Source organism: Vipera ursinii (assembly GCF_947247035.1).
Source record: "Vipera ursinii genome assembly, chromosome: 4".
NCBI classification, from domain to species: Eukaryota; Metazoa; Chordata; class Lepidosauria; order Squamata; family Viperidae; genus Vipera; species Vipera ursinii.
Window position 1 is genome coordinate 119,768,263 of NC_139514.1, and position 24,018 is coordinate 119,792,280.

Below are 24,018 nucleotides of genomic sequence, written 5' to 3' on the forward strand. Positions count from 1 at the left end.
AATAATTTATTCAGTTCTTAGGTAAAAAAAGGTAACAGTGTTCTAGGTCACAGCCGGGCTGAGACTCCTGCTGGCTCCGTCATGCTCTTCATCCAGTTTTAGCAGGGAGCGGGAATGTAAGTCCGTCAATGACAGGGGGGCCTTTATTCCTTGGGGTGTCACCCTTGCCCAGCGGTGCAAGATAATCCTTACTCCGTTATGTGATAATATTTTAACTAGTACCACACAAGCTGGCTAGAAGCTTAGTGCAGCTTTGAGAGGGGGGGAGGGGAGGGAGAGGGAGGGAGGGAGAGGGAGGGAGGGAGAGAGAGAGCCAGAAGTTGGAAGAATCCGAATGAAAATCCCAGACAGAAGGGATCCAGGTCAGACTATCTTTAGCATCCACAGACTACCCCTTGTAACACTAGGCTGTCTCTCCTCCAAACATGCTGAGCTGCAGTTTTAAACCTTAATTCAGTTTAAGTATCCCCTGAAGATGCTTCGATCCCTTTCACCCCTCGGTCCTGCCCCCCCCAGACTCCCCACAATTGCCTGGGGGAGCCCAACACTCCAGGGGCCGCATGGTTTCTACCTGGGCTATCTGTGCAAAGGATGCCAAATAACGTTAAAACAGAGATAAAAAGAGACAACTTACTTGTTCCTTTGTGGATTTTTAAAGTTCTAATATTTAACCACCATTTAATATATTCTTTCCACTACAGTTATAACCCCAAGGCTGCCACTGCTGTTTTGTTGGAGCTATAAAGCAATAAAACTGTCTAAAACGAAAACATGACATTTACATTACATTTATATTCCATGTTCCAAATGCACATTTTTGTGAAAAGAGAGAGGTTAACCATCTTCTCCGGGGAGCTTGCCTTCCCTCACAATTACACAGCCCATCTGCCCTCATCCTCAGCACTTGTGAACTGAGAAAGCTTCTTGGATGAGAGGTGAAATGTTTTCAAAGAAAAAACCCCAAGAAAGTCCAGTTGCCTTGTGGAAAAGCACCTTTGGGACAATAAACTTAGTCCTACTTATGCAGGGGGTTGAGTTAGAAGACCTCCAAGGTCCCTTCCAAGTCCTGACATTCTATAATATTTTGGCCCAAAGTGCACATATTCTGATTGGCATGGATATATTGATAATCCGTTGAATTCACTCCTTGGGTTGCTCCTTTCCATGAAGATTTGGAATCAGCCAGTTGCAGAAAACACGAGTATTAATTAAAATTGATTACTTTGCAACTTAATGTTAGAAAATGGGGGGGAGCCCTTTGTATTTCCTATCTGAAATACCTCGAGCAAATATACAAATTTCCATCATTCAAAAAAATGTCCATCTGGAACTGTTCAGCTGTGTATCTCATCCTAGCAGCAGAAAAGAGGGAATACTTTGGTGCTTGGATTCTGGGAAGTGCCAGATGATAAGCAGCTTAATTCTGTCGTCAATGAAACAGTTGCTAAAAAGAATGGGCCAGTCACTCATTCTTTGGAGAAGAGTTCCAGTTTGGTGCCTCGCTTAGATTCCACCTTGGGACGAGCGCCTGGAACCCGGAGGGAAGCCCAGAGCGGAGGCCTAGCTGGTAACTTTCAAGGAGCGCTCAGCTGGGGCCAGAAACTCTGCTCAGAAAAGACAGGGGCTCGTGCAGAAAAGGTGGACAAATGAACTCCAACACTCGAATGGAAGACTTTCTCCTGAACTTGATTTTGTTTAGAACTAGGTACGGGACAGAGAGAATCTTACACGGACTTTCAAAACTCTGTTATTCTAATTTATGTATTCATTCTCCACGCAGCTCCCCGTCCTGGGCTTCGTTTGTTCTTTCTGCTTTTCTTTAGTGTTGCTTTATTTTTTTTACATTGAGCCTTGTTTTTAGAAAAACCTCTGAGCTTCCTGCTCTTAGTTTCACTCTATATTTCTGCTAGTGGAACATGATCCAGTAACCTTCTTCCTGGGATGCTCTGAACCAGAACACGGGCAGGAGTCAGGTGTGTGTGTGTGTGTGTGTGTGTGTGTGTGTGTGTGTGTTGTGAGAACAACAAGAACAGAGCCAGCTAGCCCAGTCAGCTCACCCAGCAGATTGAATTTTAACCCCCCAAACGTCCACTTGAATTAATTGGCCAGCACCACTCAGTCACCTGTGTAGCAGGAAACGCTAATAATGGGCTAATTATTATTTACTCTCCCAGCTATTCAACTATAATCCCAAATATTCAGCACCAGACTTTCACGGCACCTGATTTCTGCAGGTCTGGGGGTTTTGTCCTGCTGTCTGCTGCAATGCGAGAGGTGAAAAAAAATAAAAATAATATAATAAAATTAAAAATTAAAAAGAAAACAAACAAAAACCCCAAAGGGCAGATTTAATGGACCGCTGGGTCTTTTCCTGTTGTCAGTTTTCTATGTTTCTATGTAAACTGAACAGACGTGGTGGGAGATGGGCAGCCCCCCCTCCCTTTCCTTGATGGGACTGTTTCAGATTTAAGCAAAGTGGATATTTTTCTTCACCAACAACCCCCCCCCCCCGGTGGTTCAGAAAGAACAAAGGAGGAGAAGTGGAAGGGTGAGTCTCAATGGGTTTTTTTGCAAATGCGGGGGGGGGGGGGGAGGCTGTCCTTAGCAAAACCTGAATCACAGCCCCAGCAGGAGACATCAGAGCGCCCTGGACAAACGGATGTCCAATCTTTTCTTGATTAGCTTTTATTAAATAAGTTAGCTTTTCCGAATCCAGGGTGCATCCAACTCTATTTCGTATGCATGGATACTTCCTCTCTCTACGTCTACAGATGCTCCGTTTCAAGACGGGATTGTCCCGCCACCCTTTTAGCCCACCAGATCGTTCTTCCCTGCGCACAAGAACCGGGTCTAGAACTGCAGCTGACCCTCCTCTGGCTCCTTCCTCCTGCTGGAGCATGAAACGAGCAGCCGGGGCAGCTACTCAGAAATCTGCTTCGATTAGAAAATTACAATAACCTGTGCCTGATTAGGGATGTAGTTTACAACTGAGAGGAGGCCCCCATCTAGTGGCAAACATAAGTGGTGCACTGACACATAGTTAAGTGGGACTTAAGGCTTGTGCTCAGGTTCAAATTCTAAAGAAAAGTGTGGGTGTTAGGCACTGGATCTGTTAATCTGAAGCTATCTTGGAAACCACCTGCAGGTTGAGCTTAACCCCGATGCTGCTGGCCATTTTCTTCCCACATCTGTCTGAACAGCCATTGGTCTTGAATGGTCTAGGGTCTCCTGCCTGAGCCGGGGGTTGGACTAGAAGACCTCCAAGGGCCCTTTTCCAACTCTGTCATTCTATGTTCTACTTGCTTTTCCCATGTTCACAGGAGGGACGTAAGTACTCAAGCAGGCTATTTTCCAAGTGGTGAGAAGGTGCTGCATCCCCACCAGCATGGCCCGGCCTTCACCGAAATTCTCTAAAGCTTGTCCTCATTATTGCTATTTTGGCACCACACTGTGACCGGCTGAATGTTGGCGTTTGAAGGCTGCACGTGGGGAAATGACCATGTTGTACCCCTTGAGGCTACGTGCAACTTAGAAGGAGAATTCCTGGTAAGAACAATCACAGTGAAAACAAATAAAACATCTGGAAGTATTCACCTAATACTTACAGCGGATCCTGACTGAACTTGTACATCTTCAGGTGTGCCACTTCAGGCTGCAGATAATGAGAATCAAATGATTACATCATATATGATATTTTAAAAATATGATTGTTTATATATTCCTGTAACGTAAAATACTGAAATGTTACTGATGTGGTAGTAATAATCTCACATATATCTCCGCTCTTTTGCTAGGATATTTGAAATTTCTATTCCCTTGCATCTCTGCCAAGTAGATTTATGCTTGAGCAGTTGCCATTTATTTCTCTCTCCCCCCCCTTTCCTATCAGTGCCACCCCCTCCACTTTCCCAACAGAACAGGCTCTTTCCTTTAGGTAAACAGGGCTACGATGACCTTGTTAATTTCATAAGGAGCTTAGAAAGTGAAGGGAATAATTAGAGGGGGTGAAAAGGGGAGTTGGGAAGATTAAGCACCTCGGGAAGGCTTGCCGTTTATTGGAACCCGCCAACTGCCAGAGCCACTTGCTGAGACCAGGGCAGCAGATAGGAGTCCCCCAAGACCATAAGGCTGGGGACCCCATCGCCCACCCACTCAGCAGTCCCCGATTGCTATATTGGCTTTTCGGAGATGTGTGACAGAAGTAAAAAGGATGCACACGATTGATTGTATCCATTCTGTGTTAGCTTTGCTTTAATCTTTTGGGTTTGCTCCAAAAAATTAATAATTTTACTTTCTTTCTTCGTTTCCTAGGAAACCACGCAGAGTTATGGCCGAAGGAGAAAAGAAATGGAAAGAATTGCCCCTGAAGAATTTTGTCTTCATCTGCAAATGTCATTAGAGAAGGGATGTATGTGCTAAGAGATATATCCCTCCTGAGATATAAGTGTTTACATCTGCATAAACCATCTAAAGAACAACTCGATGTTGCCAGGCAGAATGACACTCTTTTATTCCTGGAGCCATTATTCCATATTTGCACCTCACCGGAGCGTAAGTGGAGTCCCACGACCTCTTTTTTCCAGCTGGGTCCTCATGACGTTGCCGTCATCTCATCCCCAATTCCCCTAAAGTTTGTCTCCAGCAGTTCCCTGGTTGAAATAGTTCCCACTTCAGCAGGGAACAAAAAGGGGCTGTTGGGTGACCCTTTGTGTACTTCAGCAACCACTGGGCCGCACGTGGCACCATCTTAGGGCCTCTGGGCTCTTAGGCTGGTGGGGACAGGCCCCACCCCTTCCAGGTGTTGACTCAGACCCTTGGAGCTGCCTGAATAGCAGCTGGAGCAGGAAAGGGCCTGGCCGCCGTTTCTGGGCCTGGCTTCACTCCTTTTTCCAAGGGCACCTCGAGGGCAGGGCAGGAGGGGAGGGGACGCTGGGCCCTCCCATGGTCCTGGACCCTGGGCGGCCATTGGGATGTGGATCAGTGCCCTGTGTGCAAAATGGGGGTTGGATTTGTATACCCCTGCATTCTCGCACAATGCGTAGTTCAAGAGAGGTGGGGGCAGTCTTAATCTGGATGGAAATGCTTTTTCCCCCAGATGAGTTGATTTGATAGCTATCCTGGAGGAACACCCAACAGTTTACTCCTTTGGCTACTGGGTGAGCCAAAAATAACCTAAATTAATTAGCGCTTGAAGTGGTATGGTAGGTTTATTTTGTCAGCAGTAGGATGAATGTGAAAGTTTAGTGAAGGAACACAGAGGAAACGTCTTTTAATTTCGCAGCTTGTTGGGACCTTCAGTTAGCCAGTTTCCGAGAATCATGTTTTGTTACTTCTGGATGTTGACAGCCAAGTGTTTAATCTTATAGCTTGCGTTTTTTAGCTGTCTTACGCCTCCTTTTCCATGACTTGATGCAGATCTACCTTCAGAGTTGATCGGGGCTGTAATTAAGAGGTTTATAGTCAGACGCTTAACACCTGGGATTCATATTCGTGAACTACTACTATTTCCTGTAATGTTTACCTCAAGATTGTAGCAAAACCCTAACCTGCATCCTCTGGGATCATCTGAAAGGGATGACGAATTTGTGCCGTTTTAATGAAATACTAAGCAGTGGTATTACCTTGTCCTCCAGGACTTTATGGAATTCCAGTAATGTAATCAAGGAAACTACCTCTCTTATTTCCTCATTTGGTTGTGATCAAAGGCCATTTGAATTTACTTTGTAGTTCTTAAATATCTTAAATATTAAGATGTTCGCCAAGACTGAAGACGGGAACGAGTGTGCTGGCTAGGCAGTTGTACAAATTCAACCGGCTGCAACATACGGTAAAAGCTGACTGGTGACAGACGTCAGCGTTACAGATTAATCTCACTTACATATATGTCTCATTTCCCCCTTAAGGTTTTGCAAGAATCCTTATTTCTGCTGTACTAGAACAAAATCACAGCAACTCTCCCGAGCATTGCATACTGCAGACGCCATCTCTTCGGCCTCCCACATTAATTTCCTTTAAATGATACCAAGGGGCCTATATGTTACATTTACACAATCAGTTTGACAAAATTTTGGCTTTTATTTATAACCATTTGTGTAGAAAGCATGAGTTTCCGCTCGCTTGTACCTGTCCTGCAGGGAATTTCTTCACCGCAAAGCACTTAAATGGCTCCTGCATCTGTAGTTGCTGAGGTTTCTGTTTCTACCGCAAATAAAATCTGCGCTATAAATAAAATGTTTGTGTCCGAGGTGTTGGTTACGGTAGACTAGGGTTGGTTGCCAGGCAGGAGCCCGAAACCGATCTCATTCTAGCTCTGTATGTGACAGTCCTCGACTTAAAACAGTTCAATTAAGAGACCGTTCGAAGTTACAACAGCATTGAAAAAAGTCACTTATGACGGTTGCTTGGCATTCGGATGCTTGGCAACTGATTCCTATTTGTGACGGTCGTAGCGTCCTGGGGTCACGTGATCCCCTTTTGCGACCCTCTGACAAAGTCAACTGGGACACCAGATTCGATTAACAACCCTGTTATTAACAACTGCAGCGATTCACTTAACAAATGTAGCAAGAAAAGCTGTAAAATGGGGCCAAACTCTTTTAGCAACATAAACTTTGGGCTCAACCATGGTCGTACGTTAAGGACTGACTGTATGTGGCTAGAAGTCCCCAGTCTTGCTTTCGTTATAACTCAATGACCCGTGACGTTCATGGTATTTATTTACTCCTCTGTACGGCCAGACTCCAAAGACTTCCAATGGTTTACAGCCTGTTGAAGACGGTGGCCGGAGGATGCTGGGGTCGAGCCCCTGGTTAGCTTCCTCCGTAGCCGAACCTCAGTAATTACAAACTTCAGCCTTGCTCGGTGATCATACATGTCCATCCATGAGCTGCATCGTTTCCCTCAGTTGTGACTGAGAGCCCCCATGACAGTGTCCTAAATCCCAGGTGTGCCAGAAAGAATGAAGCGACTGGGCCAAAGCCGAAAGGACGCTCAGCTGTGGATGTATCTGGTGGTGAAAGGAAAGTCCGATGCTGTAAAGATTTTCTCTCCAAAGGAACCTGGAATGTAAGATCCATGAATCAAGGCAAGCTGGACGTGGTCAAACAAGAGATGACAAGACTGAACATCGACATCTTAGGTATCAGCGAACTAAAATGGACAGTAATGGGCGAATTTAATTCAGATGACCATCAGGTATACTACTGCGGGCAAGAATCCCTCAGAAGAAATGGAGTAGCCTTCACAGTCAAAAAAAGAGTAGGAAAAGCAATACTGGGATACAATCCTCAAAATGACAGAATGATCTCAGTTCGAATCCAAGGCAAACCATTCAATATCACAGTAGTCCAAGTCTATGCCCCAACCACCAGTGCTGAAGAGGATGAAATTGACCGGTTCTATGAAGCCCTATAGCACCTTATGGAACACCAAAAAATGATCATCTTGGGGGATTGGAATGCTAAAGTAGGAAGCCAAAAGATAACCGGAATAACAGGCAAGTTTGGCCTTGGAGTACAAAATGAAGCAGGGCACAGGCTGATAGAATTTTGTCAAGAGAATACGATGGTCATAGCAAACACTCTTTTCCAACAACCCAAGAGACGGCTCTACACATGGACATCACTAGATGGACAACACAGAAATCAGATTGACTATATGCTCTGCAGCCAAAGATGGAAAAGCTCTATACAGTCAGTAAAAACAAGACCAGGAGCTGACTGTGGCTCAGACCACGAGCTTCTCCTTGCAAAGTTTAGGCTTAAACTGAAGAAAGTAGGGAAAAGCACTAGGCCACTCAGGTATGAATTAAATCATATCCCTGTTGAATATACAGTAGAGGTGACAAATAGATTTAAGGAATTAGAACTGATAGACTGAGTGCCTGAAGAACTATGGACGGAGGTTCGCAACATTGTACAAGAGGTAGCAACGAAAACCATCCCAAAGAAAAAGAAATGCAAGAACGCAAAATGGCTGAGGAAGCTTTGCAAATAGCTGAGGAAAGGAGGGAAGCGAAAGGCAAGGGAGAAAAAGAAAGATATGCCCAACTGAATGCAGAGTGCAAAGAAATAGAAGAAAACAATAGAATAGGGAGGACCAGAGATCTCTTCAAGAAAATTGGAGAGATAAAGGGAAAGTTTCATGCAAAAATGGGCATGATAAAGGACCAAAATGGCAGGGACCCAACAGAGGCAAAAGAGATTAAGAAGAGGTGGCAAAATTACACAAGAACGAGCTTAACGTCCCTGATAACCATGACGAGGTGGTCACTGACCTTGAGCCAGACATCCTAGAATGTGAAGTGGACCTTAGAAAAGCTGAGCAACAACAAAGCTAGTGGAGGTGACAGTATTCCAGCTGAGCTATTCAAAATCTTAAAAGACGATGCAGTACAAGTGCTACACTCAATTTGCCAGCTAATTTGGAAAACTCAACAGCGGCCACAGGATTGGAAAAGTTTACATTCCAATTCCAAAGAAGGCAGTGCCAAAGAATGTTCAAACTTTCGCACCATTGCACTCATTTCTCATGCTAGTAAAGTTATGCTTAAAATCCTACAAGCTAGACTCCACCAGTATGTGGTTCGACAACTACCAGAAGTACAGGCAGGATTTCGAAGAGGCAGAGGAACTAGAGATCAAATTGTCAACATATGCTGGATTATTATTATTATTAATTTGACTTATGTACCGCCCTATTCCCATAGGACTCAGGGCGGAGAAAGCTAGAGATCATGGAGAAAGCTAGGGAGTTCCAGAAAAACATATACTTCTGCTTCATTGACTATGCTAAAGCATTTGATCGTGTGGATCACAACAAACTGTGGCAAGTCCTTAAAGAGATGGGCATACCAGACCATTTGTCTCTTGAGAAACCTATATGCGGGTCAAGAAGCAACAGTGAGAACTGGACACGGAACTACTGATTGGTTCAAAATTGGGAAAGGAGTCCAGCAAGGCTGTATACTGTCGCCCTGCCTATTTAACATATGCAGAGTACATCATGAGAAAGGCAGGGCTAGATGAATCAAAAGATGGAATTAAGATTGCCGGGAGAAATATCAACAACCTAAGATATGCAGATGATACCACTCTAATGGCAGAAAGTGAAGAGGAACTAAAGAGCCTCTTGTTGCGAGTGAAGAAGGAGAGTGCAAAAGTTGGGTTGAAACTTAACATTAAGAAAACCAAGATCATGGCATCCAGCCCTCTCAATTCCTGGCAAATAGATGGGGAAGAAATGGAGGTAGTGACAGATTTTATTTTCCTGGGCTCCAAGATCACTGCAGATGGGGACTGCAGCCAAGAAATTAAAAGACGCTTGCTCCTGGGGAGGAAAGCCATGGCAAATCTAGACAGCACTCTAAAAAGCAGAGCCATCACCCTGGCAACAAAAGTGCGTATAGTCAAGGCTATGGTCTTCCCAGTTGCAATGTATGGCAGTGAAAGTTGGACCACAAGAAAGGCTGAGCGCCAAAGAATTGAGGCCTTTGAACTCTGGTGCTGGAGAAGACTCCTGCGAGTCCCTTGGACTGCAAGGCGATCAAACCAGTCAGTCCTAGAGGAGATCAACCCTGACTGCTCTTTGGAAGGCCAGATCCTGAAGTTGAAACTCAAATACTTTGGCCACCTAATGAGAAGGAAGGACTCCCTGGAGAAGAGCCTCATGCTGGGAAAGGTTGAGAGCGAGAGAAGAAGGGGACGACAGAAAAGGAGGTGGCTGGATGGAGTCACTGAAGCAGTAGGTGTGAGCCTAAATGGACTCCAGAAGAGGGTAGAGGACAGGAAGGCCTGGAGGAACGTTGTCCGTGGGGTCGCGATGGGTCGGACATGACTTTGCAGCTAACAATGCATTAGGGTGACCCAAAAGAAACATCTCCAGATGGAAATTAAGAAAATTAAGACAAGGAAGAACAAAAGAATTAGCTAAAGTACATTTGAAGGAATGCAGCTTGTCTGGATATCCTCAATGGAATTTTATATTTACTGGGCTTACATAAACTCTCAAGCTGTTCTGAAATGGCAGGCCTGGTTTTTTTAACTTTTCTTTCTTCTAAATTTTTGACATTTTTAAGCCATCTCCTTTCCTGTGACAGTTTAATTATTGAGAACATCAGGATTCTGACAGCGGAACATGCTATCTATTCTCTGTTCACTCGTTCATTAGTTTTAATTAAACTCTTTAATTTTATTTATGCTGCCATAGACTGATTAACAACTTGCCAGCATAAATCAGGAAGTCTTAAAAAGCACCTTGAGAAATCTTCCTTCCTCTAAGCAGAAATCTACTGCAATAAGGCAGAGGTCTGCAGGGTTTCATAAGCACCAGCTCAGAAATCCTGTCAGCGGCCCCCATTTCTCTGAACTGTTTCAGGAAAGGAACCCGGACCTGGTTTCTTCCTACAGAAGTACTTCCGACTGAACTGGATACGGTCTCCAGACCGGTGAAGACAAAAGCCCGCTCCAATATACACCAGGGGTCTTCAAACGCGGCCCTCTTGTGACTCGTGGACTTCAACTCCCAGAATTCCTCAGCCAGGCACGCTGGCCGAGGGATTCTGGGAGTTGAAGTCCACGAGTCAAAAGGGCCGCGTTCGAGGACCCCCGCTCTACACCTTTGGGCAAAGCAGGGCTGTGCCGGCCCACCTCTCCTGCCCCAGCCTTAAAGCCACGAGCAGGCCCCACCTCGCCTCCCCCCAGCCGTGGCAGGAAGATGCCCCGCTAGCCATCCCCCAGGGGCAGCTCCTCAGGAGGGGGCTGCCTTGGGCCGGTCCAGTCTCCCAGGCGCCTCCGCTCTCTCGCCTCTTCTGCCGACGCGGCTTCGGCCACCGGCGCGGCCTTCTTCTGGTGCCGCCGTGGGGTTTGAGGCAGGGGGCCTGAGCCCAAACGGACTCCAGAAGAGGGCAGGAAGGCCCGGAGGAAGGCGGTGCGCGGGGTCGCGATGGGTGGGAGACGACTGGGCAGCTAACCACGGCACGGCCTTCTGGGACGCTCCTCAGGACGGGGGTCCGCCCGGCTTTCACTGGCCACGCACCGCACCCGTCTGGCCCTATTTCCCCTCGTCGTTAAAATCGTTCCGCAGCTGGAAACCGCCGCCGCCGCCTCCCATCCGCCTCCGCCTCGCTTAGGCCTAAGAGAGCCCAGAGAGCCGCGCGGCTCGAGGACCGGCGCCCCCGCTCGTTGCCCGGCAACCCCTCCCCCTCCCCCCGTGGGAGAACCCGGGCCGCTCTCCCTCCGTCCGGGCCAGTGGGGAGGGGCGCCGTGCGCGTTACCTGCCGGTGGGAGCCCAGCCCGCCCCCCCCGGCCCCCCCGAGAGCCGCTCAGCCGGGAAGCCCCGGAAGGGAAAGAGCGGCTCCCCGGGCGGCTTCTGCAGCCCCTCCCCTCGGTGGGCGGAGCCCTGGCCCAGCCAATGGCCCGCCCGCAGACCGGAAGACGGCGGTCTTCGCGCAGGCGCCCTGGTCGTTCTGTGGCCGGAGCGCGTGGGCCGCCGGAAGTCGAGGAGCCGAGGGGCGCGTGCGCAGAGGCCTGCCGGGGCCCGCGGTCGTCGAGGGAGGCTGCTGGCGGCCTCGCCGTTTCTTCCTCCTCCTCCTCCTCCTCCTCCTCTTCCTCCTCCTCCTCCTCCTCCTCCCCCCGAGCGGAGCGTCGCGGCCTCCGGGGCGCACCCGGCCCGCGGAGGACCTTCCCCGGGTTCCCCTTCGCTCCGTCCCGGGGCTCTTCGGCTGCTCAGTAGGTGCCGCTTTCTTGGCCGCCTCGACCGTCGGCTCGCCCCACGCTTCGGTGCCCGAGTGGCGGCCGCCCAAGCAGGGCTTCCCTCGGGAGTCTGCCCGGCAGCCCCTGGCCCTGCGGCGGAGAGAGGCAGGAGGGCAGGTAGCTCTGGCAAGCGAGCCACGCTGCATTGGGGGCCCTCGAGGTGCCGGGTGGGAAAGTGGGCCCGCCTCGGGCCAAGGAGAGCCCACCTCGCAGGGCTGTTGTGCAGGGTTGTTTGTGGTCGTCTCCTTGAGTTGACCAGAATCTAACAATAGTAATAATTTATTTACCTATCAGATTTACAGCCTGCCCGCTTCGCCATCTGATAAGAATGCTTCTTGTACAATGGGGCTTTTTAGTTAGTGCTAATTTCTAAGAGATTTTTTAAAATATAAATTCAAGAACAACCACGGGCTTTGGGCAACTTTGAGTCAAACTAAGTAAGGGAGGGGTAAGGCCCCGACACCCTGGCAAAGTAATGGGTGGGATTAGGCTGGGTTGTTAGTTGGGGGGGGTCTCTTGCCAAAGCCGCGCTGCCTGTGGGGGCCAGAGCTGGAGGCGAGGGAGGAAGCCGAGGAGGAGGAGAAACAATTGCAGGCGCTCCTCGCCTAGTTGCCGCCAAGGAATCTGTGCAGACTTGCCCAACAAGCCAACACACACATACACACACCCGGGAGACTTTCATACAGGGCAAACTCGCCTGGTTCTGCAGCACAGGTGCAGGTATTTTAAGGGCGGGGTTGGGTGAAAGGACCAAGGTGCTGCTGTTCCGTAATTGCAAACATGGCAAAAGGGTGGTGGTGGGGAATGGGTTATTGTATCCTGGAGACGTTCCTAAATAAATGCTCACTTTGAAGGGTGATGCTCTATTTTTTTTAAGAAGGGGAAATAGTCTTCAATATGAGGAATCTTATGACAGATTATCCTTATGTGCATCTATCATTTATAGGCAAAATTCTGAAATGGCAAATACGGAGTGCTTGTTTCCCACATTACAACTTTAGTCATTTGTGTACGTTAGGACTATAATCCAGAAGTTAACAACATAACCAGATTCTCATTCCTGGCCTGGCATCTCAAATTCATCAATTGCTTGAGGCAACTACATTATGCTCCCTAGTAAATAATGTTTCTGGAGTTAATTATGTATCATGGTATATTCTTAATTATTTTAAAACTGGATGACAGTTTTCTCCTTTACATCAAATTTCCGTTAGATGTATAGATAAACTCATTAAGTTCTCTTAGCAATTCTGTAACAGCAGATGCTAGTGTGTTAATGTTTAAGGTTGCAGAACAGTAGCATATACTGAGATTGTAAACCTTCCCAATATGATGCTGTAGCGGCTGTTGAATAAAATTGGAGATTAGATTAGGTTTTGAAGTGTATAAAAGTACTACCTTTGCTGATTTTTGGCTTGTTCCATGGGAATTCAAACTTAAAGCAGTGTTCTAATATTTGAGGGGCTCCTACAAAGATAAAGGGGGGGGTCAAACTATTTTCCAAATAAGGCAAGACGAGGAACAGTGGATGGAAACTAACCCAGGAGAGAAGTAACCTAGAACTAAGGAGGAATTTCCTAATGGTGAGAGCAATTAAACTTGCCTTCAGAAGTTGTGGGTGCTCCATCACTGGAGGACAACTGTTTATCTGAAATGGTCTAGGGTCTCCTGCTCAAGCAGAGGGTTGAACTAGAAGACCTCTGAGGTCCCTTCCATCTCCCTTACTCTGCGTTCTAGAGATTCTGCTTGAAATGCAAAATCCTAACGTTCAGGGTGCAAAATGTCTTTTTTCCTTTTGTCTTTGGACAGAGGATGCCTGCCCAGAAACTCCCGCTGGAAGGAAGCCTTCAAGCCCAGAAAGTGGGCGACGGCAGCAGCAGCAACGCGAGTAACAGCCAAGCGGATGAAGCGAATAAGCCAGGAGATGGTTGGGCGGCCCACGAATACCGTCTGGAAGACCGCGGGAAGGGGCAGGCCTCGGAGAGCGACGCGTCGTCGACTGGGGCTTCCTTGGGGATGCTCCGAAAGGGGCCCACGCTGCTCATTGACCGGCAGCAGATTCGGTCCGTGGCCCTCGAGGACCAGGCACTTGAGCTCCGAGGCCTGGGAGTCGAGGTCTACGACCAAGAGGTCTTGGAGCACGGAGTCCTTCGGCAGATAGACCAGGCAATCAGTGAAGCCACTAAAGTGGGCCCAGTCCCTGCTGCTGCTGCTGAAACAGACGGCCAGGCGGAACAGGGGGATGCGGGGTAGGTGAAACGAGGTTTTGCTGTGTGCTTGGGGGGGGGAGGGGGTCTCTCTTTGGCCTTCTCTGGAAGTTCAGAACAGGACAGGATGCTTGGAAGGAAGTGGCTGCCTTGGAGAGCAAAGCCTCTGCTTCATCCCCAGGTAATTTCTTCTGAAACTTTAAAGAAAGGGGGTGTGTGTGTGCGCGCGTGCGCACGTGCACTGCTAATCGGCCTATGGTGGATTCAGTCAGAGACTCCTGGCTTCGTTTCAGCCTTTTTCCACCCTACAGAAAATAATGATTTCAAACCATAAAATGCCTCCTCCCTGGTAAGCAAATACTAAGGATACAATAATTCCACTTAGCGTACTTAACATTGTGAAAATATTAAGGTGAAATTGCTGATTTGTGTAAGTTGCATTGAATTCAGGATGATAATAAATATTTTGTAAACCGAAGTTTGCAGATCACCCTCTGGTCTTGCTACAAGAGCTCCATTATCAACACGGTGAGGCAGATTGTTGCTCCACAGAAATAAAGGGATGTTTGTATACCTTATTAATATATTTATGATCCACTTTTTAATCCAATTATTTTAATGTAATTGAATTTTATTTTCAGGCCATGCACATCCTCTCCAAAACCATCTGCTACAAGCCATATGGAGCAAATTAGACCTCAGACTGCTGCTAATAAGGATAATAGTAGAAAACTGGATTCTGGGAAAGAACAAAACTGTAACAAAGTAATGGACAATTACTGCTTGTTTATGACATTTGTTTTAATTATTTTTTGCTGTTGGAACGATCCAGGTTTAATACTTGTTGAAATTCATTTGAAATTTTAATTTTGTATACATAGTATTGCTTACTGGTAAATAATTGGTGGCAGATTGTTACTAATTCTGAAATCCTCACAAAATCTGCAGCTATTACCTGGTTTGGGGGTTAACTAAATGCTTAGAATGTGCCCTAGTGAAAAGAAATGGTAAAGCCTTGTGCACCCGATTCTTAACATTTCCATTGAGAAGTGATTTTTCTAAACGTTTCTTGTTCTAATTCTTCATTGTACATAAAGTCCTTTGCAAGTCGTAGTACTGTAGCGTCAGATACGCTTGTGTCTTCGTGAGATAACGTATGAACACCTGGCCAACCCATAGGTTAAAAAAGCTGGACACTTGGTCAGCTCTATCAAGGGAGACGCCAGGGTGCCGGTCCATGCTCAGAAGCTCCTGACAGGAGTGAAACATCAACGCAGACAGGAAGGCTATTCCGGAAAAAAAAATCAGCAATAAGCCTGGGGAAAAATCCTAAAAAACGGGTTTTATATCTGTTAACTAAGAGGAGGGGAAGAAGTAGTGAAACGGTTTATACTTGTCATGATAAAGGTGGAAGTCGCTTTCTTAGCTTTCTTTTTCTTTCTTTCTTTCTTGACACTTTATCCTATCTTTCTTTTTAGCTTGCATTAGCTTTTATTGTTATAGTTAAAACTTTTAATAAAAATATTATTTAAAAAAAGAAATCCTAAAAAGTGGGTAGGAGGGGAAGGATTTTCATGTGTCCTTAAGGCAAAAGTATGAGTGGTTTTCAACATCTAATATGAGAACTCATATTAAAATGTGAATGTTTGGGTTTATCTAATCGTACGTTTTTGCGTTGAACATAGTAAACGTATATGTGTTTTTTTAAAAAAACACTGGATTTCACAGCCATTTGAAAATGCTGCCTGTGGTAGTGAATGGGGAACTCCGTTGAATGAAGAATATTGAAAGCGTCTTGTCTTAAATCTGCCTATAGGAAGAGTAGCTCTTCCCGTATACGTCACTGTATATTTCCCGTTGCTGAAATACAGAACCTTAGCAGACTTGCCGTGTATAAAAAGAGGCTTTCCCCACTCGGCTCTTACTAAATTTTTATCATTTCAGGAGCAAGAGTTTAAAAAAATGAAAACGAAACAAAAGCACCTTCAAAATGCTGGTGAAGAAGAAGGCCTTGACGATGGTGATGGAAGAGCTGCTGCTGCTGCTGCTGCTGCGGTAGTCGGAGGAGACGAGAGGGAGGAATCCAGTGATGAGTTTGGAGGCCACGTTGGTACATGCTGGCTTTAAATGAAATTTTGGTAGCTGAGTGCAAATGAGCACGCTAATACGTTTCAGCGGATGGTTCTTTAGAGAGATTTAGCACTGTTTTAATTTTGCACACCTGCAAAACGGGGCCTCTTGAGTGCGCACGTGGGAATTTTTCAGAAATGAAAGTCAATCTTGGGATGGCTCAGAAGGGGAGCTGCTTCCTCTCGAGACCAGAACATTGGTGTTAATAAATTGCAAGTGTTAATCAAATGAGCTGAGCTGTAGAAAATGGTTTAAGTTGACAAAAAGCATGATTGAAATATATTTTTCATCACAATGCTGTCTGTCAGCAGTTAAAATTATGCAAAGTAGAATAACATTGTTTTAATGGAGCAAGCTATCTTTTGAGTATTGGTGGTTATCTATGTATATTGAAATACGTAAACACCCACCAGAGACTGACTTTGCCTTTTAACCGTTAAAATAAAACTGAAGGTTTGAACACCAGGAGGGTTGTTGGGATGAAGAATTTGTCTGAAAAACTTCTGATCCTACAGTTGGAAAGGGCCATTTAGGCCTCTTACGTAGTGCAGGAATCCAGTTTGAAATGTCATTGACAAAACGATTAGCCAGCCCCGGAAGAGCAGAGTCAGGGAGGGAAGGAAACCTGTAGTTCTCTCTGGGTAATTAGTTCGCCTTCTAGACTTCTCTTACCGAGAGGACATTTTTTAGTCGGAGTTTGCCTTTTGCAACTCTCATCCATTATTTCACAACCTCTTTCCCGGGATGATGGGAGAACAGTTCTCGCTCTGCTTCACGCAGATCGCTTTTCCAACACTGAGAGAGATTGCACGCACGACCCTCGCTTGCCCTGATCCTTGTTGTGAGGAAAAGGAAATTCCGATGCAGATCTTTAAGATGAAAAGTATCTCTTCCAGCTCCCGGCCCTTCGTCCCTCGGCAGGATGCTGACGTCGGCGACACAGGGAGAAACTGAATGGGAGAAGCTGATCCGAACCGGCCAGATGACTCCCTTTGGGACGAAGATGCCTCGGAAGGAAGGGAGGGGGAAGCCCCGCAGGGTAATGCTGGACGAAACTTCGGGCTTTGAAAAGCTCCTGGCCGATCAAGCGGAGCTGCTGTTGGAGAGGAAGAAAGCCCCGTTCCGTAAGGGAGGCCGGCCCAGAGCACCCTCGCAGGGTCCTCGGGCCAGACCCCCCGTCTCTTTGGCGAAGGGCCGGAGGGACCAGGGCCCGTCCAAAGCCGGCAGCCCTCTGCAGCGGCAGCAGCAGGCTCCGGGGCTTCCGGCCAAAGCCAAGCTCCGCCGGGGAGAGCAGGAGGGTTGGGAGGCCGCTGGAGGCAGGAGGTCTCCCGAAGAGCTCAGCGTTTCGGAGGAGGAGGAGGAGGGTGAAGATGTGAATCCCATGTCCTGGGAAGCCTCCCTGAAGCAGGAAAGCCAGCCTGGCACGGACGAGGAGTTCTTCCCAAGCTCTTCTGAGGAAGACGAAGGAGAAGGAGAAGGGGGCGTTACTAGGAAGCGGAGAATAAAGAGATACAAGGATGATGGCAATGAAGACTACTACAAGCAGAGGTTAAGGTCAGTGCAAAACACATATTTATACTGTGGAAGGTCCAGATTATGGGATTAAACCGAGTTAAATTACAATGTTTAGCAACCATAGCTGGGACTGGCGACACAGTTGCTAAGTGGGGAATCATGCCAATACAACTCTGCTTGCAAATTTATTTCAGTTTTCTTCCCCCCCCCCACTCCCCCGCCCCAGGGAACGCTGTCCTCAACCCTGGGATAATTATTAATGCAGTCAGTGGAAAGGAAGGAACCACTGTGTAGTGGGGAATATGGACTGGAGGAATGCGCTACAGCGTCATTTTCCTAGCGCCCTTGCAGCTCCCTGCCCTAAGCAATCCCAGTAAACAGCCGAGGCTAGCATATTTCTTTTGATACATGTTCCCTATGGTGTGCCTGCTTACTCTCTTGTAATTCTTTCATCTCCAGTCTCCGGGGGGGGGCAGCAGATGCCTTAAAGAGATGTTGCTCTCTTGTAATCCTTTTCTCTCCAGTCTCTCTCTTTCAGGATAGACCAAAGTGTTACATTTTTAGTGGATGCTTCTGTCTTAAAGCTGTAATTAGTTTAACATTTGTAGTAAATGCAAAGGCATAATTGTTATCTGGTGGTTACAAATTTGATATTATAAAAGAACTGCCCATCTTGGATTAACAAAGTTAGCCATTTTATGTGCCTTTTCCTCTTTCATTCTTACCTTTATTTGTTCAGAGAATCCAAATTTCTTTGAATACTTGGGTTATGTCAGTTGAGTGGTTCCAGTTATTAGAAGGTTATTGGAGCTCACAACTTTGGAATTTAAGTCCAGCTTGATAGATAATTGAAAAGTTATGCTCTAGACTTTTTTTAAAAAAAATTCAAAATATGAAGTTTAATATTTTAAACTTTTAGTTCAATATTCCTTCTAAAATAACAAATAATAAATCAAAAGCCTTTTTGAGCGATTTTGCAAGGAATTAATACATATGTTAAATGTAAAATATTTGTTATTTTATTAAAAGTTAGCTTTTTCCATTAAGCTAGCTTAATATTAAATCATTTTTAATTCAGTGTTTCATCAAGAGTAATTTATTTTGATTGAAAGTTTTAATATGATCCACATTTTAAATCCATTCCAGCAAGATTTTTTTAATAACATTAAGACTGTAGCGACTCATCCTTTGTAAAGTCGTACGTTTCCTGCAGTTGCTGAAGTTACAATAAAAGCCTAAATGAATTTTAGTAACTATAATTGCTAGGGAAACATTACATCTGAAGTTCCATAGACTCAGAAACGGCTGTTACGGCTGTCAGCCTGCATCTGTCCGCGTGGCTGCCGTTGTGCCAGCCTCCCCAGATGAGCCCCGTTAAGGGAGATTCTCCTAGGAGATTAACACTGGAGTGAAATTGCCAGCAAAATACCATTTCCTCGTGCCTGCATTTTATTTCTTGATTATAGTTGATGAAAGCAACCGGATGGAAACAGGGTGGGCTTGTTCCTCCTCCCCCCTCCTCCCGGCTTGTTGGGTTGAGCACTTCCTGAGGCTGGCTGGGGAATCCCACTTCCTTCAGAGGAAAGAAAGAAGAAATGAATTTTGCTTCCCACAGAGAGGTTTTCGGGATTGTGCTGGGGAGACGGTTCTTCATCATGATTAAAATATTACGATGGTGAAGCTTGACAGCCAGCTGGGTGTCTCCCCTGAACATCTGAAGCGCCAGGCCAATTAAAAAATCCGTCATTCCAGAGAGAGACAGGTGGGAGACAGGCGAGGAGGAGAAAGGGCTGCCACGTGGTTCTGGCCGGTGCCGTTTCCCGCTCTGCCGTGGCCGGGAGGGGAGCGGGGGGGCGGTTTCTGTTGCCGTGCAGCCACTGGTGTCAGCCTATGGCAGGTCTGATGTGGGGACTGCCTGGTTGATGGTTTGCCAGATATTGAATATAGGCTCCTAGGGATGGAAGGGGCCTTGGAGGTCTTCTAGTCCAGCCCATTGCTCGAGGCCGGAGACCTGGACAAAGATTTCCCTTTGCCGTGTGGCCACGCTCAGGAGAGCCGCAGAGGGGCTGGCTGGCAGAGGCCGACTACTTGGCCAAGCACTCTTCTGTTTTGGGAAGAAGGTAGAGGATGCCCAAAGCGTGTGCTGGTTGGAAGAAGAGCAGTAGGAAGTTTGCCTATCCCAGCCTCTCTACTCACAAAGCAATATCATCCTTTTTCAAATGCATCTCCTTTTAAAGTGCTTTTGAACCTCTTTTAAAGCAAACACAGTGTTTCAAGAGGCACTTAAATGTTGCGTTTTAAGGTAATCCAAAACACCAACAGCTTCATAAAACTCAGATTTACTCTTCAGTAGGAATCCAAATAGGATTTCATTCCTAATTTTTAGTCATTTTTTGTTTGTTTGTTAAGTCGTGTAATTTTGATAGCATCATCTCAACTGCCAAGGAAGCGGCAATTAGACCGACCTAGTACAAATCATAAACAGATCTGGAGAATAAATCGTTCTCTCGGTTTCCAAAATGATAATGATCATTAAGGGATTCTTGTCTTTTTGAAATAAAAAAGTATTGTCTTCTGGCAGCATAAACTATATATAAACCCAGCTTGATTCCTGGGTATGTTTTGAAACATCAACTTGTTCGTCTTTCTCTTGTTCTTGCAATACATTAAAAATATAATTCTGCTTAATTCTATCCTTTTATAGCAATTTGACTAAATAATACGCTTTTTCTTGTTTATTGCAAGGTGTCTAATCACATGAAAATAGCTGTGAAAGTTAGACACGGAAGATGATTATTGAGAGCATTATAAAAGAAGGAAGGAGTCAGCTTCAATAATGATTAATTACTTTTAAAATTGTGGTTTTGGAATTTTGGATTCCTAGCATATGAATGATTGATTTATCATGCATGGTTTTGGTTATAATAATTATGTATTTTAACTTAAATTGCGGACTTGTACAATTGTACAGTGCTCAGTCCGTTGATTGTAACGACCTATAAGGCCAGTAAATAAATTTAAAACAGCCGTTTTGAGTCCAAAGAAATAATCCAGTTATACTGAAATTACGCTGTTCCATCTAGGAGTGTTCCAAGCTTAAATGTGGAGCTGTTTCAACTTCTGGTGAGATTTGGGAGAATTATTGAAACTAAAAAGACATTTTGAGTTTAAAACTTATTGTACACAATTATGCAATATTTTACAGTTAGAAAAAAGCTATTGATTGAAGCGTATTTCTCTTTGCCTGAATTAAATGCAGCAGTTGTCGCAGAATTTTCCATAAGAAAGGGTTGATCAATACCGAATAAAGTACTGTTTTGATAAATGATAGTAAAAATGTTAAATCTTATAAAGTACAATGTGAAGAAGAAAAAAAAAAGGTGCTTCTTTAGAAAGTAGCCAGATTTGAGATCCTGGTGCTTCAAACCTTAAGATGTTATAAAGTGTGAAGTCCTTAGTAAAAAAAAATTCCGTATATACTTGAGTATAAGCCGAATTTTTCAGCCCACTTTTTGGGCTGAAAAATTCCACTTCGGCTTATACTCCAGTCAACAAAAAAAACTTACCGAGGACTTGTGCGCGGCCGAGGCTTTGGTGCTTCCGGGATCGCCCGCACCTCTCCCAAGCCACCGCCGTCCGAGACCTGCCGAAGTTTGGGGAGGTTTGGGGAGGTGCGCCGACCTTTGGGGAGGTTTGGGCGCCTCCCCAAACGTCCCCAAACCTCGGCAGGTCTCCGTTCCTGTTTGGGGAGGTTTGGGCGCCTCCCCAAACGTCCCCAAACCTCGGCAGGTCTCCGTTCCTCCGCGCAGACCTGCCGACCTTTGGGGAGGTTTGGGCGCCTCCCCAAACGTCCCCAAACCTCGGCAGGTCTCCGTTCCTGTTTGGGGAGGTTTGGGCGCCTCCCCAAACCTCCCCAAACCTCGGCAGGTCTCCGTTCCTCCGCGCAGACCTGCCGACCTTTGGGGAGGTTTGGGCGCCTCCCCAAACATCCCCAAACCTCGGCAGGTCTCCGTTCCTGTTTGGGGAGGTTTGGGCGCCTCCCCAAACCTCCCCAAACCTCGGCAGGTCTCCGTTCCTCCGCGCAGACCTGCCGAGGTTTGGGGAGGTTTGGGGAGGCGCCCAAACCTCCCCAAAAGGTCGGCAGGAAGAACGGAGACCTGCCGAGGTTTGGGGAGGTTTGGGGAGGCGCCCAAACCTCCCCAAAGGTCGGCAGGTCTGCGCGGAGGAACGGAGACCTGCCGAGGTTTGGGGAGGTTTGGGGAGGCGCCCAAACCTCCCCAAACAGGAACGGAGACCTGCCGAGGTTTGGGGAGGTTTGGGGAGGCGCCCAAACCTCCCCAAACGTCGGCAGGTCTGCGCGGAGGAACGGAGACCTGCCGAGGTTTGGGGAGGCGCCCAAACCTCCCCAAACAGGAACGGAGACCTGCCGAGGTTTGGGGACGTTTGGGGAGGCGCCCAAACCTCCCCAAAGGTCGGCAGGTCTGCACGGAGGAACGGAGACCTGCCGAGGTTTGGGGAGGTTTGGGGAGGCGCCCAAACCTCCCCAAACAGGAACGGAGACCTGCCGAGGTTTGGGGACGTTTGGGGAGGCGCCCAAACCTCCCCAAAGGTCGGCAGGTCTGCGCGGAGGAACGGAGACCTGCCGAGGTTTGGGGACGTTTGGGGAGGCGCCCAAACCTCCCCAAACAGGAACGGAGACCTGCCGAGGTTTGGGGACGTTTGGGGAGGCGCCCAAATCTCCCCAAAGGTCGGCAGGTCTGCGCGGAGGAACGGAGACCTGCCGAGGTTTGGGGACGTTTGGGGAGGCGCCCAAACAGGAACGGAGACCTGCCGAGGTTTGGGGACGTTTGGGGAGGCGCCCAAACCTCCCCAAAGGTCGGCAGGTCTGCGCGGAGGAACGGAGACCTGCCGAGGTTTGGGGAGGCGCCCAAACCTCCCCAAACAGGAACGGAGACCTGCCGAGGTTTGGGGAGGTTTGGGGAGGCGCCCAAACCTCCCCAAACAGGAACGGAGACCTGCCGAGGTTTGGGGACGTTTGGGGAGGCGCCCAAACCTCCCCAAAGGTCGGCAGGTCTGCGCGGAGGAACGGAGACCTGCCGAGGTTTGGGGACGTTTGGGGAGGCGCCCAAACCTCCCCAAACAGGAACGGAGACCTGCCGAGGTTTGGGGACGTTTGGGGAGGCGCCCAAACCTCCCCAAAGGTCGGCAGGTCTGCGCGGAGGAACGGAGACCTGCCGAGGTTTGGGGAGGCGCCCAAACCTCCCCAAACAGGAACGGAGACCTGCCGAGGTTTGGGGACGTTTGGGGAGGCGCCCAAACCTCCCCAAACGTCGGCAGGTCTGCGCGGAGGAACGGAGACCTGCCGAGGTTTGGGGAGGTTTGGGGAGGCGCCCAAACCTCCCCAAAGGTCGGCAGGAGGAACGGAGACCTGCCGAGGTTTGGGGAGGCGCCCAAACCTCCCCAAACGTCGGCAGGTCTGCGCGGAGGAACGGAGACCTGCCGAGGTTTGGGGAGACGCCCAAACCTCCCCAAACGTCGGCAAGTCTCCGTTCCTCCGCGCCCTGCCTGCCTGCTTCTTTCCGCTGCGGAAAGAAGCAGGCAGGCAAGGCGCGGAGTTTGGGGAGGTGCGCGCGCACCTCCCCAAACCTCCCCAAACTTCGGCAGGTCTCGGACGGCGGTGGCTTGGGAGAGGTGCGGGCGATCCCGGAAGCACCAAAGCCTCGGCCGCGCACAAGTCCTCGGTAAGTTTTTTTTGTTGACTGGAGTATAAGCCGAAGTGGAATTTTTCAGCCCAAAAAGTGGGCTGAAAAATTCGGCTTATACTCAAGTATATACGGTAATTAACTGAGCTAAACCTTTTAATTTGCTTATTTACACAGAGAAACACAGTTTTTAACCCAGTGGCTCAGTTCAGACCCCGGCCTAGGCCAGAGGCTTGCCCCTCCCCTCTCTTTGGCTCTTCTTTGGGCTGGCCAGAACCTGCCAGGGTTTGAAATGAGTCCCGATGCTGCCTCTTACAGCCCTTGAAAAGCCCCCAGCCCTGCGATGGATGGCCGGGTGGAGCGGGGGGGGGGGCGGCACAAAGACGCGTGCAGAGAGCCTGGGGTGGTGGTGGAACGGCTGCTATCCTTGCTCGCTCCCTGGTTGGTGTTGTGTTTATGGAGAAGGTGTCCAGCTCCTCTCTTAGGCTAGGGAGTCTCAAGGACACAGCGGGCGCAGAATAAGTAATTGTCCTCCTATGAATTACTTGCTTCACATGCTTGTGCGGCCTCACTCTGGGTGGTTCACAGACACCCCGCAGGCTAACAATCCCTGTTCCCTGAGCTCCAGGGCTTGAGGGAGGAAGCCGGCTGGCCGGCCAGGAGAGGGAGGGAGGGAGGCAGCCCTCTGCTTCCCCTTCTTCCTCCTCCTCCTCC

The 24,018-nt window shown here is 47.8% G+C and overlaps 1 protein-coding gene across 4 annotated transcripts in view; it reads left to right on the forward strand.

Annotated features, from left to right (window-relative positions):
• Positions 1–11,541: 11,541 nt before the first annotated feature.
• ERCC6 (ERCC excision repair 6, chromatin remodeling factor) overlaps positions 11,542–24,018 on the forward strand; it is a 37,915-nt gene continuing 25,438 nt past the window's right edge. The window contains exons 1-5 of one of the 4 annotated variants that reach the window (XM_083361736.1): positions 11,542–11,867; positions 13,560–13,999; positions 14,599–14,722; positions 15,902–16,067; positions 16,972–17,641. In XM_083361736.1, coding sequence (XP_083217862.1) covers positions 13,563–13,999; positions 14,599–14,722; positions 15,902–16,067; positions 16,972–17,641 — 1,397 coding nt within the window. In that variant the 5' untranslated portion in view covers positions 11,542–11,867; positions 13,560–13,562. Of the gene's footprint in view, positions 11,868–12,120; positions 12,471–13,559; positions 14,000–14,598; positions 14,723–15,901; positions 16,068–16,971; positions 17,642–24,018 lie in introns of those variants that run through there. The other 3 variants (XM_083361735.1, XM_083361734.1, XM_083361737.1) reach the window with 3 other exon arrangements.